This window comes from Aythya ferina (assembly GCF_964211825.1).
Source record: "Aythya ferina genome assembly, chromosome: 1".
Lineage (NCBI taxonomy): Eukaryota > Metazoa > Chordata > Aves > Anseriformes > Anatidae > Aythya > Aythya ferina.
The window spans coordinates 109,537,748-109,558,140 of NC_140296.1; the positions used below are offsets into that span (position 1 = coordinate 109,537,748).

At 41.2% G+C, this 20,393-nt stretch overlaps 1 protein-coding gene across 6 annotated transcripts in view; it reads right to left on the reverse strand.

Moving 5' to 3' along the window:
- The window catches only part of VGLL3 (vestigial like family member 3), a gene marked incomplete at its 5' end in the record, with an annotated part of 39,906 nt that overhangs the window by 10,094 nt on the left and 9,419 nt on the right, over nucleotides 1–20,393 (reverse strand). The window contains 4 exons of one of the 6 annotated variants that reach the window (XM_084534217.1): nucleotides 4,422–4,530; nucleotides 4,687–4,922; nucleotides 10,072–10,327; nucleotides 19,421–19,536. In XM_084534217.1, coding sequence (XP_084390343.1) covers nucleotides 4,422–4,530; nucleotides 4,687–4,922; nucleotides 10,072–10,327; nucleotides 19,421–19,516 — 697 coding nt within the window. Of the gene's footprint in view, nucleotides 1–4,421; nucleotides 4,923–10,071; nucleotides 10,328–10,651; nucleotides 10,764–19,221; nucleotides 19,295–19,420; nucleotides 19,555–20,393 lie in introns of those variants that run through there. The other 5 variants (XM_084534212.1, XM_084534213.1, XM_084534215.1 and 2 more) reach the window with 5 other exon arrangements.

Here is a 20,393-nt window from a genome sequence, read left to right on the forward strand (position 1 = left end):
AACTTTTCAGAGTGCAAGGAAGCCATTTAAGTCTACCAGTGGAGCACTACAGGACACCAGATGCAACACAAGCTGATATAGATTCTCCCAACGCAAGAGAAATAGATTGAATGGTTCATACCAGTTTTAAAAAAATATATTACACACACACCTGCTTAAGAGGATGTACACCTGACAGTAATGACCGGTAGAAGGTGAATAACCAGCTGACTAGACACCTTCCTACTTAAGTGTCTTTGCAAGAAACAGAAAAAAATGTAACAAGGAGGTTTAAGGTATAGCTATTAAGTTCAAACAGCCACAGAAAATAATCCAAAGAAATGAAAGTTGCCTTAGCTACAGAACTGAATGTGAAACACTTTCCATGCCTTTTCCTCATTATATTCCCATATCCTTTATGGCAAGACTATCTGCAGTTCTAACATGTAATCCAAGTGCAGCCCGGCTACTAACCAAGAGCAGTAGCTTGCAGTCTGCCGCTAGAACAAACATTTTCCCATTTGCAAAGACACCCTCGCTTGTGTTGTACAAGCCAGTAATTCCACAGCAGAGCTCTCCATCTCTGAGATGCCGATGTAGCTAACTGCCACACACACGGTATGCGGGTTATGTGGGAACATCTAAACCAGCCTGATGAAGTGTGACCGACTTGTAGCGTGTGTGAATGGAGACAACTCTACACAAGGCAGCAGACTGACCACTCAAATTCTGTATTCAATATGACCCCTTGATTTACAAGCATTTCCGAAGTAGACTTTCCATAGTTAGCCAGGACTAGAGAATATTGATTAATTCTCCTAAATATAAGGACAGACAGATGTGCACCTCAATTTTAAAACAAAATTACAGCCCTCAGATACACCAAAATCCTACTCTGCTTTTATTGTGCTGGGGTTACAGGAAACCTCTTCCAGGACATCTGTCCAACAGCAGACTACTAGCAGACTCCTACTAGCAGACTCCGCAGTAGCAGGGCAAGTTGCTCTGCTCTTCTACCCACAGGGCTGCCAGCTGGATCTGATTGACCACCTGAAGAGTGTCTGTGCCCACTGCTCTGCTCCCGAGGGCCCACGGGCAAGCTTGGATGGCTGGAACCACCAGCTCCAGTGGCAACAAGACAGCAGTTTCTCCCCGGTTTTAAGTGCTCAACTCAGCTGTCTCACCTTTAACATGAATGTGAGGATTTAGTCCCAACATTGTACAACTGTGGTTGCAGCAATGATCTACATATATGTGCTGTGAACTGCAGTCAGTGCTGTTAGAGGCTGACCTTGCTTTTTTTGGCATCAGTAGGACAAAGAATTAAAGCTCAATGCACAAACATGTTGTGCTTGGTGCTTGATATCAAACATATTGAGCTGGTCCATAGCTTGGGCATTTTGGCTTTGGAAAGGCACCATATAACAGCAGCCACAAATGTAGCAAGTTGCAAGAGATTTTGATTTAGGCTTGCATTTTCTTTAATCCCACTTGTACTGACACAGAAGCATCTAAAAGGGTTAATTTGCAGCATACAGCATGAGGATTAAGCCACATTTAATGGGAATCAGGTAGCTAAATCCCTACTCATCCTACTAAAACAGCACCATGTAAGTTCAAACAGATGTGCATGACAGATTGATACTTTGTTAGCTCTGCAAACAGTGAGATGCTAATGTCCCATACAATCTGCTCTGAAACAAATTCACAAACTACACCCTGCATGCAAGGGGAGCCCTCTCTTAACCTTTGAAGTGGTTCAGCGTCATCCATTCAGAAGATGGAGTATTTGGCTTTGCATGGCTGAGATGCAACAATGTAGCTGGACGAGAGTAAGATTACCGCCAGCCTGCCCTGATCCCAACACTATCACTCCATCTAATTCAGCGTGAGGAATTTTGCAAATGTTTCTATAATTGCATGTGACAGTAGCACAAGAAATGTGACTCACAGTAAGAGGGGAAAAAAAAATCATCTGCATATCTGAAGGACTCTGAAAAGCATCCTCTATATGTGTTAGCTTTTTTCAAATAAATTAACTGAAGCTTATGTAATCTAATATATTGACAGCTCCAGATGCTGATGTCTTTTATTCTTCAGGGAGATGTGGTCAAAAACTTCCAGAACTGAAGATTTCTTGCCACTATGGCCTTACCCAACTCAGAGGAATCCTCTTACAAGAAGGTGAGTATGTTCTTCTCCAGGCCCTCTAGTTTTTATCCTCTCTGTTGAGATTGCCATCTTGCGCTAGCATTAAATGCAATAAAATTCTGTGTGTTGTGGAGACTTAAACAGTGAAAACCCTACCTCAGAGTGGACAGGGAACAAGAAAAGCTCTGACAGTGATGGTAAATGCTGGATATGATTCAGTGTGGTGCTTCAGCAGCTCCCTCCTCTACCCTGCAACACAACACACATTCCCTGGATGACTCCATTTGACATACATGCAAAACACTGGAGCAATTAACCTCCCTCTTTCCACTTAGGTCACACCTTGAATACCTGTAACCAAAGCATTTGTCTCAAATCCACCAGATGTGGAAAGGGAATCTCTCTGAATGAGATTTGCTGTCCTTCCCAGCAAGTCTCTGCTTGGAGATCATAAAAGAGGAGTGTGCAGGGTAAGCAAACTGATAATTGTAATGTCACAGGTTACCACTATGTGCTGTGACATTCATTGTTTGGTCCATTGTTTCCAAAGCCTTAGGTATCAAGCTGGGGCTGCCCAATAAGGTTGTGCTATTGTGTTTCAGAGCATGGCCATTTTCAATAGTCAAAAACAAGAGAGATATTGGTCTGCTGAGATCTTCTGTTTCTATAAACTGGTCACACATAATTTTTCATCTTTCTTTTCAAACCCAGAGGAACTCACAGACTATAATCTATACATCAAGCACGTACCTGAAACAGTATACAAAACAGCTTGCTCAGTACAGAAACAACTTGCAGCCTAGGTGAGACTCGTACTGAAGCCATGTAGTGGTTCTTCCTGACAAACAATTCCTTATACAGTTTGCTGCTCTTTTGTCCCCCAAAAGGTAAGTCAAGTACAGAGTTCTGGAGCTGGACTGCTGGGGCTACTGTCAGACCAGTGGGCTCGTCCCCTCCATCACTTGCAATGACCATTTGCTCATGATTCAGAGAAAGCAACTTCCATTATGGAATTTGTCAGAAAGATAGAACTTACTATTGTGATTTTGTTAGGTTATTTTCTCATACATAAAAGCATAAAATGTAGTAATACATCTCATATCATCTGGTTGGCTGGAAGTGTTATTAATAAATATAAAATCATCCAGTATTAAAAATCCTATTCTTTTTCTTAATTTCTTGAAGGAGTATGTGGCATAGTACTTAGAAGAGGTTATAGGTTCCAAGTTGCTACTATGGGAAGAAAGAAATTTGCATTACGTTCACTATAATTGGGTTCTGGTTTCTATTATTCCATATTTAAGAAACAGCATTTTTTCCTCCACCAATTCTTTCTTCCCATACACACTAACCAAAGCAAGAAAGCAGTTCTTACACATGTAATCAGTTAGCTAGAGCTATCAGGAAGACATCCTCAAAAAAAAACAGAGAAAAAGATACCTCAAGGAAAAGGGAAGAGAGATGCAAACCCAGTATTTCCTGAATAAAGTAACAAAAGGTGTTTCAGAAGTACTAACCTGCTGGTCAGATACACATCATGCAGAAAACAGAGACCATAACAGAGCACACGAGCACAGATGGACATTCTGGAAATAAGTCACCCATCACTTTGATATCAAATGGCTATAAACAGGGGGGGCTACCAGACTGCTCCTAATGCTGAGATGAGAGCCTTCAAGTCAAACCTTGCCTGTGATGCAACAGATGTAGTTTATGGAGGTTGTTCCATAGCTACAGATGGAGTAAAATGAATCTGATTCAGAGACCTCTGCCTAGCCCCTACAACAATGGAGTATGATGGTGAGCACAGCTTAAACAGCATCTCTTCTTTATGTGACACCTGGATGCTACACAGGAAGGAAATGCTGCGCTTTTCCAGTTTACATGAGTAAGATGCAATCCTCATATACTGACAAGTTATTAGTTCAGTCCTCATTGGAGCTATATTTTGGTGAATGAAAACATGAATTGGCTGAATAAGCTGGAAGCTTCCACGTGAAAGTTTAATTAGCCATTTCCCACAAGATTTAAACCAAAAAACCGTGTATCATGTCACAACTCATTTGTCTTGAGTGGGACCAAGGGAGACAAGGGTCTTTCAGCAAAAGGCAGAGGGAGATGGATATTTCACAGCTCATCTGCTCTGAGAGCAATTTCAGGAGGGATTCCTACCTGGAAATTTATTTGAAGAAGGCTCTGAGAACAAACCCTACTTGAGCTGCAGGGAGTCCACTTCATTGCTTCAATTCTTTCTGCTAAAACAAGTCACAGACACAACTGAACCATCTTACCTGCGTCAAACCCAAAACTTGGCACAATGTCCACCGTTCCATGAAAGGCTCCAGCCCATGCTGAGGTAGCGCTGGTGACAGCAGCAGGATCTGTCTTAGTCACGTCACGCTGGGGAGCAGGAATCCTGGCTGCACGTACTGAAGGCATTAGCAGGGACCCGTACCGGGGGTCGCGGTGCGAACTGGGATGGTGATGGTGCATGTGTGGATGAGGGTGATGGCGATGCATGTATACGTCATGCATGTGTGCATACGAAGGGCTCACCTGAGATGCTAAAGGATAATGCCAGGATTCAGATGCAGCATGGGGAGGAGTTGGGGCAGTCTGATGAAGGCTGTGTCCTGGCCAGCTGCTGGGATCTGGTGTTGGGAAGGTGCCTGGTGCAGTAACAGGGAAATCAGGGTGTACTCCACTTAAGCATGGTGGTGGGGGAGGCTGATAAGAGCTGGTCCAAAATGAAGTTGGAAAACTGCTCCTTTGGCCTGAAATTGTTGAGTTTTCTGGAAGAGAAAAGAGAAATTAATTATGACTGAAGCTGAAAAACAACTTTAATGACAGAAATCCTAAAATGAATTTCTACTGTCAAATTTGTAATGCTGAACTCAAACTTCAAGTTACAAAATCATAGAATGGTTGAGGTTGGAGAGGAGTTTTTCAGATCAGCTAGTCCAACCTCAGGACTCAAAGCAGTGTCATCCAGGGCAGATTGTCTGGTACCACATTCAGTCAGATTTTAGCCAAAATCCAAACTTCATGACCTCCCTGGGCAACCTGTTCCAGTGTTTGATCACCCTCACAATAGAAAAAAAAAAAAATGTTTTCTTGCATTCAGATGGAATTTCCTGATTTGTGCTTATTACATCTTGTCCTGTCAACAAACACTGCTGACAAAACTCTGGCTCCCATATCTTCATTTTCTCACATCAGGTATTTACACACATTGATAAGACCCTGTGAGGAGACTTGTCTTTTTCAGGCTGAAGGATCACAGATCTCTCAGGATATTGACACAGAATAATGAGACATTAACTTCTGCTCCTGATCAGACCTGAACATATCACTTAGAAAATTCTCTTCAAATTAATTGCATGTTTTGATGGGATCATCTCTAATGCATCTTATGTTAGTTTATTATATCATGTTGCTCAGTATCCAATAGCATCAAGCAGATAAAGTCTCCTATGTAACTGAAAGAAGTTTTTGTCAGAAAAAAAGACTTGTTGCTTCTTACAGCTAGGGCTTGACTTATATTTAAATACATTCCAATACCTCTACATTATGAAATGACGTTCTAAAAATTCCTCTTTTGAAGAAGCGGTTAATGTTTTTGATGTGTAGGAAAGTATTGGCATCTTCTCTCGCATGTCCCCCTTGCCAACTCATGTTTGAAAGCACTGCCTCATGCAATATGCCTCTGCTTAAACATTTTTTTTTTTGGTCAAAGATGGAAAGAAAAATACAGGACTTTACCACTGATGAAAGACCAAAGTCATAAAAATAGCCTACAGAGTAATAAAGGCAAGGTAATTTAATATTTGACAAGGTGAGGAAACCTCTGTCCTTCATATAGCATTTATAAAAAATGTTTATATTATTTTTTCCTAAATGACTTTTTGTTTTGCTCTGTTTAGCAAGCAACTGGAATGAGACTTGGGTGAAGACATCCTTGAGAATGAACAGATTCTTCAGACACTCCTGCCTCTGAACTGTGCTTACACAAAAATATTTTGGAAACAAAAACTAAGAGAGTTTTCTGACTGCATCACTAAGACACTAATGTATCTATTTTAAAATCCTTTAAAATAACAGCATTTTTTCCACTCATCAGTTAGCTTTGGTTTAGGCAGTTCATTGAGCCTGAATGACTTCTGGTATTGGAAATAACTTCATAAATATTCTATGGACAAATGTAAAGAACTTATCTTTGTGCCAAACATTCTCAGAGGCTGCAAAAAACCTCCAACATGGCTTCCTTCAAAAGGCTGCTTCTTTTTTTAGCTTTGTATTTCTATTGTAATTCATACTAGAAGAGAGCTTCGAGTGCATAACAGAAGCTTCAGCACCCCTCTGAAATTGTTATTGTTCATTGTTTGTAAACTGTTCCTTGTTACAGGGGATTAGGCTGAGACACAGAGTGCACATGGCTTAGTGTTGGCAGCAGGGCTGTCAAAAAAAAACAACAAACTAAGCTTCTTCATGTCCAGTCTGTTATTTTCCTCACAGCCTAACAGAGAAACGCAGCTTGACAATGCATTGCCAGTATTCTGGAAAATTAATCACTGTAATGGAGAGTTTTTGAGAACTGTCTGGCTGTTATCAGCGTGGAAAAGCCCTAAATGCAAGCCATTTCACTTCACAAAAGTGCCGAAAACCACGGAGTATCTGCAGGACAAAATTAGTATCAGGAGAGAGTACTTAAAACCACTGGATCTGGCAATGTGAATTCAGTCCAGATTGCATATCAGTTTGCCTTTACCAATCATGCAATAGGTATAGGCCACAGAAAACACGTTTAGTCATCTCAATTTGTCAAACCTGTGCCCATTTCGCAAAAGCCATAACCACTGTCAGAAGCTGTCGTGGTTCAGCCACCACTGAGACATCAGTGAGCATAACTGCAGATGACAACCTCTTTGGCCAAGGTGAAATCATGTCACTGTTGATATAATGTCCATCCAGGTTACATGACCTTGCAAAAAAAACATCATCCAGTCTGAACGCTCACAGAGGATGCTACTAAATGTTGCGTGCAGCAACATCTTCAACAAGTACCATCTATGCTGAACCACAACCCACAACTACCACACATTTTCATTGTGTTTGAAGATTGTTCTTTCCCTTCTACCTTTACAACAGTGAGCACAGACAATTATTTTTACAAATATTGTCATGTTGGATGCCTGGCCTCTGTGAAACATGGCAATGGAGAAACAGCGATTTCAGCACTGTCCTTGAGAAAGAAAAGTATCTGAATAGCTTCCACAGGCTTTTGGGAGGGGGAAAGGGGTATTTAACTAAAATTGTCTGCCAAAAAAGATACTCAGTTACCACAATTTCCTACTTTAAGTACAGTGAGGCAGGGAGATGGCAACATCTCAGATACCACAAAGTGGTGACTAATGCAAATGTTAATGGTGGTTGGCCAACATGCACTGAAAACCTGCCAAAGCCCACATGCTATAAAGAAGACAATGTATGGAATTCTCTGTAGCGCAACATTACTTTACAGTTAAGGCAGGAGGGAAAAAAAAATCCCTTTCAGTTGGGAAAAAACATGTTGATAAAAACTCCATAAAGGTAACATTAGTTTCAAGTGTAGGCCCTGCAAAAGATTTCAAGTATTTAGCATCCCTGTTACTCAAATTTGTTGTAGGAATCTATATTATATAAAAAGACAGTTTTTAAGTTCATTTCAACCTAAACTGATCAGACTGATCTGTATTTTCAATATACAGCAGATGATAAGTTTTATTTTCTGTACACAAGCAAAATCCCTCCTTCAAACAAACAAACAAAAAAACCCACAATATTAATGTAATGATGAAATTGCAATTTGTTTTTCCATCACAACACTAAAAAAAAGCAACTTAGATGAAAACAAAGCAAAACAAACAAACAAAACAACAACAACAACAACAACAACAAAAAACCTTGTCCTATCAGGAAAAGAAGAAATAATGCAATGAGCTAAATAGCCAGTACATTCCCGCAGAATTTATCACTTAAATCTATACTTTCTAAAACAGCTATTTGCAAATGCAAGATCTTTTTTTTTTCTAATTTATCTTTTAATAATTTATTGTCATTTTATTATTATTTTTTTAAAATATATCTTTCTATGAAATGTATTCTTAAAAGATATTCAAGCTAATTATATTTTACTTTAGACAACAGGATATAAATTCATTAACATTTGCTACAATAAAGCTCTTGTCAGGTTATCTTCTCTGGAGAAACAAACATGGTCATCTTTTGTAGTCTCCTATGCAGAAGCAAGCAGCTCTTCCCAGTAGCCTTCCTGAGTATTTTCATACTGCTCCAGCAGGTGCAGCAACAGCAGAGGGCATATCCCCTTACTTTATTCCTGGAACACTTTCAGAACACGCAGACCTCCATGTCCCACCGATGGCATGGGGCACCCCGGGTCAGGAAGCAGCCTGTTTGAAGAGCCCGTGTGCCAGGTCACCCTGGCCTGTCTACTACAGAGCCCTCTACAGAGAGTTGTGCAACTGGGGGGAGTCAGGGCAAAAGAGCTGGGAATTTCTGAGGCCAAAGAGAAGGACACAACCCTTACTTCATGATATGTCTCAAGCTCAGTGAAGAGGGTCTGCTGTAGGCACGTGTCTCTAGTGACTGCCTTGATCCCATCTCTAAAACATTTGCAGCATGTCTGGGCCGTTTATAAATGTTCCAGTCTTCTTTTTTTTGTAAGCATAGATTCAATCCTGCTCTCAGTCAAGTCAATGGAAAATTTCCCATTAACATTAATGGTCCCAGCTCAAGCCATAAATTCCTCTAGCTCCCTAGCCATTTGTGCTGACCTTTGCTTAAACTTCCTCAGATTTGTCATCATCCTTCTGGAAAGCAAGACCTTCTGCGCTATTTTTCTCTTCACAGTGGTTTCCAAAAATCCTCTTTTTATTATCTGTGACTTTCATTAATATACTCTCACCGTAGCATCACTGATTATGAATACCACCAGTTCTACAAGGATCCTCATAGTATCTCTCCCACTAAACCTGATGCAAGATCATTAATCACTGTTCTTAGTTCACTGTCCCTTTGACAGTCCACGTAAAGAAAAGATCAGAAGCAATGCATTTGTGAATCTGAAAAACTACATAGACTCTCACATTCAACAAAACAGAAATAATGTCTTAAAGGCAGGCTTTCTACAGCCACCAGTTTAAAAATCTGACCCATAAAATCTACCTAGTTCATCTGGCAAGATCTGTCCTTCATTACATTGATAATCCTTACGCCCATTATGAGGCAAGAGTGTATGCTGCCGTTCAAACACTTTACAGCATTGACCACTGAACTTTCTACTTCCTGCTTCAGAGCACAGCCACCCCCATTTTACATGCAGGAAGTCAGTAACGATGTCTGTCTCTCTCCTGTGAGCTCTCCTTACAGGCAAGCTCCAGCCACGTGGGCCAGGGCCAGGACCCATTCCAGCTTGTGTTGGCTCCTCCCTACCTGGAAAGCAGCCGTATACAAATCTTAATCACCTGGCAAAGTCACCCAAGAAGGCTGCGTGGGTCTTCTCACTTCCAAGACCAGCATCCCAAACAGCTTTGCTCTTGCCTTACAGGCCAAGTTTCACACTTAGAGCTTAAAAATAAGCCTCAAATCTTGCAGCAGACTTTTTTGAAGCCACATGAGCTCTGCCCTGCTCCTTCCAGGCCTTGGCGGAGCTGCAGCTATGGGAAGAGTGGGAGATGACTGTTTTTTCCACGCCTTTGGCACCTTTTTTCCCCATTAGTACACCAGACCACTCAACCCCAAGCCGCTCCTCATTTCTTTCATATTTGGGGTGATTTTTCCACCTTCACAAGGGAGCAAAATTTCAGCTGCAATGCAATATTTGTTACAATGACATAGACCAAGTAAGCTACACCACAGACAGCAGGTTACCTCCCTTCTTACCTCTCCACAATGGACTTAGCCCTGCCTTGCTCTTGGTGAGGGCAGTTTCTGGGTTGAAGCTACTGGCTTGGCTCAAAGCTCTTGAGAAGTGTTCATCCACTACTGAACCAATGTCTCCCTGGAAGTAAGTGAAAAGGACGCAGCGAGAGTTAAGGTACTCCATCTCGGCAGGCTGGTCTTTCTCATCCTCCTCTTGCTTGCTGGGAAGGGTCACTTCCAGAGACTCCTGCATCTTGTTGTATACAGCTAATTTCTTCTGGGATTAAAAACAAAACAAACAAGAGATGTATCACTAAAAGCATTCAGTGCAAGCTCAACATCTGGTTTCCTTAAAGAAAAATAACTGAATGCATTGAATATTCATTTCTGTTCATTGCACTTGGAAGACAGAGGTATTTTGCACCGACATTTTACAGAAAAGAGATTACCAAAACTCTGCTTAGAGTTTTGTTTCCCCCCACACAGATGGACCTGCTCCTCAAACACATTTCACATCCGCAGGTAATTTAACAGCAACGGTTTGCACCCAATACCTTCAAAAAGAACACAGGTAGACTGACAATTTACTGCTGACTCCCACCTGGAAAGGATATTCCCATCAGTGAGAGCTGCAGCTCCAGCTTGTACAGCCCTGCAGAAGGGTGGCCACTTACTAAACTTCTGTATTTCACCCTTTTGGCTGAACATCCACCCAGCTTTGCTCTCCTGGGTGAGAGGACAGGAACAGTTAGAGAACTTGATTCTTGAAAAGTCTTCCACCACATTCCCAAAGTCCACAAAATGCATAAATTCTCATTTAGGGCAAGGAAAGGTGTTTTTTGTTTGTTTTTATCATGAAGATCTACACATTCGGGTGGTGAAAGGGTTCTTTTGGGGGTAGGTTTTATTTTGTTGTTGTTTTGTTTTATTATTTGTTATTAAATGCCAGCTTCTGGAGTAAAGAATAAAAATTCAAGTCTTCAGAAATTAAGCATGTGATCTGGGGGAAGAGGGGAATTGACAAGTCTGCAAACACATGCAAAAAAAAAAAAAAAAAAAAAAAAAAACACACAGAGAAGCATTAAAAAAATAAAGCCAGCAAAGCCATCTGTGAACAGCTATTTCAGAATCTTCTCTCTCTCTCAAATCAAACCTAAATGTCAAAATAAATGTGTGTGAAGATCCATTTTGCATGGAACATATTTTTCAGATGTTCCACTTTACAACTGTTTTCACAGAAAAAAGCTCCCCACAACAGTCAAGCTGCAGGAATCATAGCTTTTAGCCATTTCCAGAGCTGACTTTACACACAAGCAGCTTTAGGAACCCAAAAACAACTACAGCACATATGCAGAAGTATTTCATAGCTTTTCTATAGAATTACAGCTTGACTTGTCTTTTATGGTTTGCTTGGCAACACTTTAGCGCCATCAGAATCTCTTTAAGTTTACGGCTTTTTTCTCTTTTTCCAAAGTTGTTCTATAGAGCAAGTTAAACAACTACACAGTCTATAAAGTTCCAGTTATACAATAAATACGCTTGTCAGATTTAGAAATAATTGGAAGTCGTTCTCCAATCTTGTACACCAAAAATGTACTTACATTCTATGCTTTCTAAAATCCCATAAGCAGATACAAATTGTCTTATTGTAACACAACATAGAAACTCCAGAACTAATTCTTAATTATGAGTGATTACTAAAAAAATTAATTGTAAGAAAGAGATACTTACAAATGAAATTAAAACCTACAATAAATACTACAAGCTCAGAGCAATTAAGTGATGCATCAGACATTCTGGTAGCTTAACTGAAGAACATACACCAGCTCAGTAATACCTTTAATTCTGACACTGTTGCACAAACTGTAACAAGGGATGCAAGGAATTTTATTTTGCAGTTTGGGAGATCTAAACAATTCAAAGTTAAATTCTAGTAAGTCTGTGCTTCACAAAGCACGTGGCTCTGCTTAGTACAGTGTCACTTATTTAGACATACAGCTTTATTTCACAAGATGTTAAAAAAAAAAAAAAAACAACAACAAAACAAACAAACAAAAAAACCAGCAAGTTAAAACAATAAATAGTTTTTCTAGAACCTAAGTGCTAAAATGAAAGGTAGTCTGAAGCTATCAAAGTAACTTTTGCAAGTGTTGAATTTGAGGTGACCCATACTTTTTTGTAAATGCTTTGTGCTTTCTCTAAACAAACTAAAAATCTCTTTAACATTTGTTCCTGAAAAATTAAGATATAACTCTCAGTGAGCTTCATGGTTTTGTCTAAATAATCTCTGAAGGATGAGATGTCAATAGGACAGAAATAGTTTTAACAATATCACATATATAGTAGAAGTGCATATGAAAAATATATAACATATCTACTTAAATGACTTAATGATGTTCAAAAATGCACCACAATCCAGATCCTCTTAAAAAAAAAATGCAAGACAAGAGGTTGGGAACCACTTTTTAATTACATTATGCATTTATTTAAGTATATAGAAAGCATAAAAGAGGTACTTTAAAGGTGTCTAAATAGATATTGATATATTACAACATCTCAGATACTGTATATATGCTAGACCCTTAATATATACAACACACTTTAAAAGTTGATTTCTGTGATTATAGGTACACTATTTGTATTTATGCTGCAAGTATACAAATACATACACAAGCATGCAATTATATACAGAAACACATAATTTAATATAGCCCCTGGCTTGACTTGGTTATCAGGAAGGAAGTCTTTCAATGTTCCTATATAGAGACTAGAGCTCAGGAAATTAAAACTTATCTCCAGAGTCGCTTCTCTGTGCAGGAATGTTCCCCCTTCTACAGCTTAAGAATCTAATTCATTTTCCATTTCAACTCTCTTTCCTCCCCTCCAGTCCATGGGTAGTCATTACAAGACATTCCAAGTACTTGCTCTGTTTTTGAAAACAATGAATCTAATTTATTTATTTTTTTTAATGTCAAAAAAGATGGCAGTACTGATGGACAGGTACAACAGCTTGTGTAAAGTTATTTATAGTGAAAAATTATATTTTGTGGTGAACTTTTTGCAAAGAATGAGAATTCTTAATTAAAAGATATTTCAAAACCACATCAAGCCTGCAATCAGATACAGATCTACTTAGTTTGTATTTCAGGCTGAAATTATCAGCCAATTTTTTGCCTGTGATTACAGGGCCCTTTAAATATGAAGTTACAGTGAGATAAAGTGAATTTTCCTTGCATGCAGCTTACATACATCCTTAATTTTTATTATAGGATATATAATATGTAAAAGTTTTTTTTCTCTCCCTAACTCTCTTGTGATACCTCTGCCTACATGCAAATTCTGCATCACCCATTCTGACCTTAATAGCAATCTTTTCACAGCATTTCTATCTCCACTTGTGTGACAGGAAAAGTACCAACTTTTTCCATCAACTGCTAAGTGAATTTGTCCCACTCTCATGAGAGAAGAAAAATAATACAAAAGGGGGGGAAAAAAAAAAAAAAAAAAAAAAAACAACAAAAAAAAAACACATCAGGTTAGGTTTCTGATAACTAGTCTGGGCTAGCCCACTTTCCCTTGTACTTCTTTCATGCAAACAGTTCTGGCATATATTTAAGCAGTCAACAGTATCTGTAACGTCTTTATAAAATGTTAATGCCGAACAAACTCTGCATATGTCTTGCCTTTTTTCAGTTCTATAATGCTTTCATGTATTCATTAATTATACCTCTCTCTTCACTAAAACCTAGAGACTGAGATTAAGCAGCATCTGAAAATAAAAAACAAAACAAGCACAGAAAATCTCATTTTGGCCAAGACTCAGAATATAGAATCTAAGTCATCTTAGTATTTTGGAAAATAGATAAAGAAATGGGAAATCCAGTGCCTATATCATCTGATCCCATCTTCAATAACAGACACAAGTCTATGGCACAAGAAGGAATGGTAGGACCTCTGGGTAAATAATGCTGTACAGCGTGGGCTGTATTCAGCTTAAACCGACACTAATTTTGTTGTTTTATATATTTACAAAGAGGTTCTTTCAAAGAAAATTTCAACTCTTACTAAAAGTATCCCTTAAAAAAAAAAAAAAAAAAAAAAAAAAAAAAAAAAAGCTAAAGGTCAAAAGTAGATTGGGAATACAGAAATATTAAAGAGAGGGTTCACGCTGAATAAGCATCCTCCACTCTTTTGGAGGAAAACAGACCACTTGGGTCTTTTACACCAAGAAAGCACGTGGTCCAAAATCTCACACAAAACCCCTGTCTCGATGATTCCTGTTATTTTCCAACATACCCTACCCAGAACCAAGGAAAACTGTTCTCATGCAGTGAAACTGGCCACATGAAAGCCAATGGCAAAAGTCCAATTGACTTCAAGGGTCCCGGATCTCAGCCGGGGTGTCTGGTAAAAATGTCACAGCATTCCTTTTCACAAACTGAAAAAAAATTCACTTCCAGCTGAAAGTAGCCACGAGGCAGCAAAACATAGAAACTAACAAACACAGCTGAGGCTGGAAAAATTTTAGTGTAGCCGAGTTTGAATTGAAAATTTAAACCGGCTCTTATTTTACATATAAGCTGGTTGTCTGATCCTACAACTTATTATCTCCGTACATGCCATCATGCAGCATATGGTCCTGTATGCTCCCAAGCATGAAAGTCTGGTGTGCCTGTGGCCACCTGTTACAGATTTTCCATTATGAGAGAAAGAACAGGAACCAAAAATAAAGAATAACTACACTGAGGAAACACTATATGACCCTATCCTGAGAAAAAAGCTGTCATTCGACATAAGCTTCTGAGAAGGAATTTCAGTAACAAACCCTAGGCAAATCACGGACAGTCCTGCATTTGTGGAGCTGCCTGCCAAGCAGGCTCCTATTGATAACACTGAAAGTATTCAAGGAAGAAGACAATTTCAAGCAATCATGACATGGAATGCTGGGCCTGAAAGCAACATTTACTGCATGCCTTGAAAATAGGAAATGGTAACTTCTCCCCTTGCAAAGAGCAAGCCGATAGCAAAGCCACACTTTCTTTCAGGTGATCCATTGGGTTTGCAGCAGTAGAGCCTGGTGGCCGTGCAGTGTTCAGTTGATGGAGACAAGTAGTGGAAGACTAGATTTATACATCTTCTGCAGTACATCTGAACAAGGCTGTGCCATTAAAGCTCTATTTTCATGTGTATAAAGGAAGGTCAAATTGTTTGGTCCCATCAGAACAAGACAGTAAAGCAAGCCATATTTTTGAAATCAGTAGGGTTTCATGGGGTTAAAAAACAGACAAACAAAAACAAATATGCCCATACACAGAGCAAGACTTAATCCAGGTTTTACATCCCATAATTTTGAAAGTAGCCTTTGAAGCTGTTTAGTGTTTTGTGAAGTCAGCAGCGGGGGACCTATCAGACTTCAGAAAAAAACTTGAGGAACCATCCAAACTACAAAAATGAAATGTGAAGCTACCTTCTGCTACTATCTGGTGTGTCAGGTTCCACGGACTGTCACGCACATCCAGCATCAGTAATATACGCCCATACTCAAGGGTGCAAACAGGCGATACAAATAACTTTACCGGAAAACTGATTTACAGCCTGTGAACGAGGGTTTAGCTACGGCCAGCTGACACAACGGTACACACGGCTTGTCCTTGTCTGCAACGCTGTTCGTCTGGAAGGAAGAGTTGAGTTAGTGACCTAATTTGCTAATGGAGACAAGCCCTTATCTGGAAAAAGTCTGTCTACAGTCCTGCCAGCAGAAAGTCTAACTTGAGCATATCACAACTCTTTATGCAAGACTGATTTAGCAAGGACGGTGTTTGGCTTAGCTCTCTACATCTACATACCATGGAGATGTTCCAAAACTACCATTTACTGTAACTTCCCATTTAAAAGGTCTTAAACTCAGCTGTTAGTGAGCCAGGGTGAATCCTACCTTAGCCTCAGCCCTGCAGCTTGCTGTCCCTAGACAACAGGGTATGGCAAGCTGTCACTGCGTGTCTTGTATGCCAAGAATAAAACAGGATTCTTCACCGATTATGTTTCCAGTCTCTTTGAATGAGCAGCTCTGTTACACCCATTCCTCACCCAATACATAAGAAATCCAAAACTTACTACAGCAGCTTCAGAGCTCCTTAGAAAAGTGTATGGTGAAGAGAGTTTTTATTGCACCATTCCAGAGAGCTTTACACTCGGGCCAGCACAGCTCCTTACCATACACAAGAATGTACTTATTGTAACACCATCACACATTCGTTCTGTATTTTGGCAAAGGAACATGGAAACCCCGATTTATCTATAGAAAAAGGGCTGCATCCACTTTTCATTAGTTCCTTCTGGCATCACGTAAGCATCTATATATCCATACTTCTCTTACTTCCTGCCAGCAATGTCCCTGGACTTCAGCAATCTCAAAGATCTAAGGTGCTAAGCCTCCACTCCCATTAACATTCAATAGGAATTCAGGCTTCAATCCATTAAGCACTTAAAAAAAAAAAAATCTAAATTAATTTGCCAGCAAGTCCTTTCTTGGCTGTGAATTGTTTAAAGCTGAGGTTCCAAAAACTCTGTATCGCTGTGCAAGGAAAAATCATCTTTGTGCTTATTTAGTGGAGCAACAACTACATTTACAGAAATGTGGGAATAACTTTAGAGTGGGGTAACTTTAAGAAGGCACAATGGAGCACCCTCTAAGGAGAAAACAAACAACAAAAAAGCTCAGTTCTGCACACTCCGGCTGCATGCTAATCCATCCTTTAAAGCAATCCAAGACCTGCTGTGTAAAAAGGAGACCATCGTTCAGACCCCACTGAGCGTAGAGCAGTGACACAGTACCAGCTGCTTGTCAGAAACACTTCTCCTGACTTGCGTATGCAGCATGCAACCTACAGAAAGGTGAGAAGATGACCTCTCCAGAGAAATGCTGTAGTGTAGAACTTGAGCCTAAATAGCTGCAACAGCAGTTCCACCGCTGAAGAGCTTGCTTTGCTCTTCAAGAGATAAAAAACTGATACCAAAATCTGGCATAACCAATTACATCTCTGACAGGTTTATTACAAGTACCTGCAAGGATGCACAAGCTTTAGTTAGAATAATGCACCTCAAGCTCCCTGAAATTAAAAGGAAAGGCTGAGGTGCTCTTTCTTTCAGGAGACAAACCATTTTACTGGGTACTAGAAGACAACAGTATTGTACGATGGCACAGAAAAACACCTCAAGGGAGTCCTTGGATATTTTAAGGGTGAGCTCCACTTTGTCAGCTCCAATTCAGAGCTTTATTTTAAAGATGCCCCACTAACACATCTTCCCTCACTGTTATTTTTAAACCACAGTTTTAATTCCGGCAAAGGAGAACATTCTTTAAAATGGTCATCATCCTTATGAAGAGCGCAGGAGCATTTTACATGTTGAACACATGTGTAAGAAGAAACAAAAACCTGGCAACAGACTCTTCTTCCTTCTTTCTTAGGCTCTTTACTACTTGATTAAATGTTCTTGACAGGATGATTTTGAAGAAACAGAGACTTGCAAAATGTCATGTGTTACCCGAGCGCTAAATCATTCCACTCCAACTAGAGATACATCAAGAGTTCATCCTGTGTTTATTTCTTTTTTTTTCCTTTTTTTTTTTTTAATAAAAAGTGTTGGATTAAAAGAGAATACCTAAACACCTCTGAAGCCCGCAGCTGCTAGAGGCAGTGGGCACAACACTTAGTTCAGCACGAACAGCTCGGTTTTGCAGCCTGACACTTGACTAGTTTGTGAAGACCCTTCAGCTCCAAACATTTCAGGAAAACTGGTGCAAGCAGGATTAACTAAAACAAACTGTCAATAATGTGTAGGATAGCAAGGTTGAGAATGCTTTTTTGGTGGTAACAGGATATATTGTACTGGCCACGACTCATGTGCTGTATTGGCTCAACAGAGCTATGTTTCTTGCCTTGAATATCTACCTCCACATTTCATAAATAGCATAAGCCACAGGAACTCAGTTTATTTAAAATGAAATTTTAAGAAACTTTGGCTTTCATTAGGGTGCCTCTGGGACATTTCAGATGTGGTGCTGCTTACAGCTGATGGAGAAACTTCTTGAGTCTCTTTAAAAACAAAAAGCAACTGCACGGGAGTGTGACACAGCCGTTAGTGATCACTAGATAGATTTTCACATACTAGGTGCTCCACACTCCAGTGCTGGAAAAGAAATACAGCCAACTGCCTACAAAGTTAAGTGCTAAAAAGTCCACCTAAGTTTCAATCTAAGTTTTCTACTTCTGGGTCTCTTAGTCAAGTTGTTTGAGATTATTTATTTATTTTCCCTCCAACTCAGGCAGGCTAGTAAGTGGAGCTCCGGATACTAAAATATAAAGTTCATGACTAACAACCACTGAATAAGGTGAGGGTTCTGCAAGCCATGACCTAGATTGGAGAAGAAATAACAATGCAGGCACGCTGCAGCAGACTAAACTCATGAGTTTTCCAGAGTTTTCCAGTTTACAGTGAACAACATGAGTGACCTGGAAAAGTCAGCTTCGGTATCATTTCTGCAAAAGCTCTTTTCCCAACAATAAAGAAAAAAACAATAACAAGTGATAGGAATTTTAATGTTTTAGCCCATATTCGTGTCTCCAAGGCAAGTTGATATTAGGGGTCACTTCCCATGTACAGAGAAAACAATCTTCGTGGATAATAATGATAAAACCTTATGGAATGCAGCAACAACCAAAAAATGTATTCTCAGATGACTACATTAGGGCCAAGTCAATATTAGTCCCACTTCACCCACGCACTGCATAGTCTAAAAATGCTGTCAGCCTGATAAGAATTTCCTGATTCACTTTTTTTTTTTTTTTTTCCCTCTCTTCCAAATACATCTGATCACCAAATTCAGTTGGAAACTCGCCGGAGCCGCTCTTCCAGGAGAGCCGGGCTGTGCGGCTGGCGAGGCGCGCCCGCTCCGCGGGGAGAAGCACAGGGAGCAGCGCGGGTCCCCTCCCGTGTGCGCTCCTGCGGAGCGCACCGCACCGCACCGCAACGCACGGGCGAGCGGGGAGGATGAGGGGGGAGAAGAAGGCAAGAAGCAACTTTTTTCCCCCGTCTCGCCCCACTCCAGCCGAGCAAGTCAAATATAAGAATTTGGATTATTTATTTATTTATTTATTTTTAAAGTCTTACCAGGCTCCGTTGCTCTGGGACACCCTCACCAACTCCCCGCATCTCCGAATCAACCCGGGGGCTGCACGGCGCATCGCTGGCTGGCCGGGACGGAGGTCTCCGCCCCGGCCAGCCAGCGATGCGCCGTGCAGCCCGCCGAGGGGGGTCCCTCCGCAAGGCTCCCCCCCCTTCCCCTCCATCACCCAACCCCACCGCTCACCTGCGGACAGCCCGCTGCGGCTCCGGGCAGATAGCGGGGCGCCCCGCACGCCGCCGGGGGGGCGGGCTGCTGCATGGCCACGTCCGAGCAGCTCATGGCCGCGGCCGCGGCCGCCCCGCGCCGCCGCCGCCACCGCCTTCTTCCCCCTCTTCCCCCTCCTCCTCCTCCTCCTCCTCTTCCTCCTCCGCGCAGGGCGGCCGCGGCGGGGCGCCGCGCAGCGCCGGCTGCCAGCGCATCTTCGGCGCCCGCCGCGCTCCGCGCCCGCACTTATAGCGCGGCGGCTCCGCGGAGCGGCCGCGGAGGGCGGGGGAAGGAGGCCGCGCCCCCGGCCCCCCTTCTTCACTCTCCCCCCCCCCTCCGCCCCCCATACAGCTCCGCGGGGGCGGAAGCACCTGCGCATCCTTTATAAGCCCTCCCTCCCCCAAACCTGGCGCTGTGCAGAGGGTGGGTGGTAATTAATAACTGATGAATAGATGCTCATTACTACTTTATTATTAATAATTACAAACTTTTACAAACTTTTATTTTACTTTTTTTTTTTTTTTTGGGCGGGCGGGTGAGGCGGGGTGCAGGTCCCTTTCCCTTCTCATTGCTCAATGGGGATAAGGAGCATCTCACTGCCCAATTTCTCTCCCATGATCCCCAGGTGCACGAGAAGCATGGCCAAGCTGGAGAAGAGGGGACCGTCCCCCAGTCAAGTCACACGCATAGGCCACACACCACTTCCCAAAGGATTTGCAGCACTGCCTGGAATTTTGTCCAGGAGGAAGGAGGAACCCACTTGCCCCATTAGCTGGAAGGTTGCACACATCACTTGACTGCCCAAAAGGTCTCTCCTCACTCCCCACTTTTGGTTCACAGTCTTAAAAATAAATAAATAAAAGAAAAATCACATAACTGCACTGCTTGACTTAAAATATGTGTAGCAAACCAGGATCTGGCTGTAATGGCTCTAATCCTACTCAGATATATT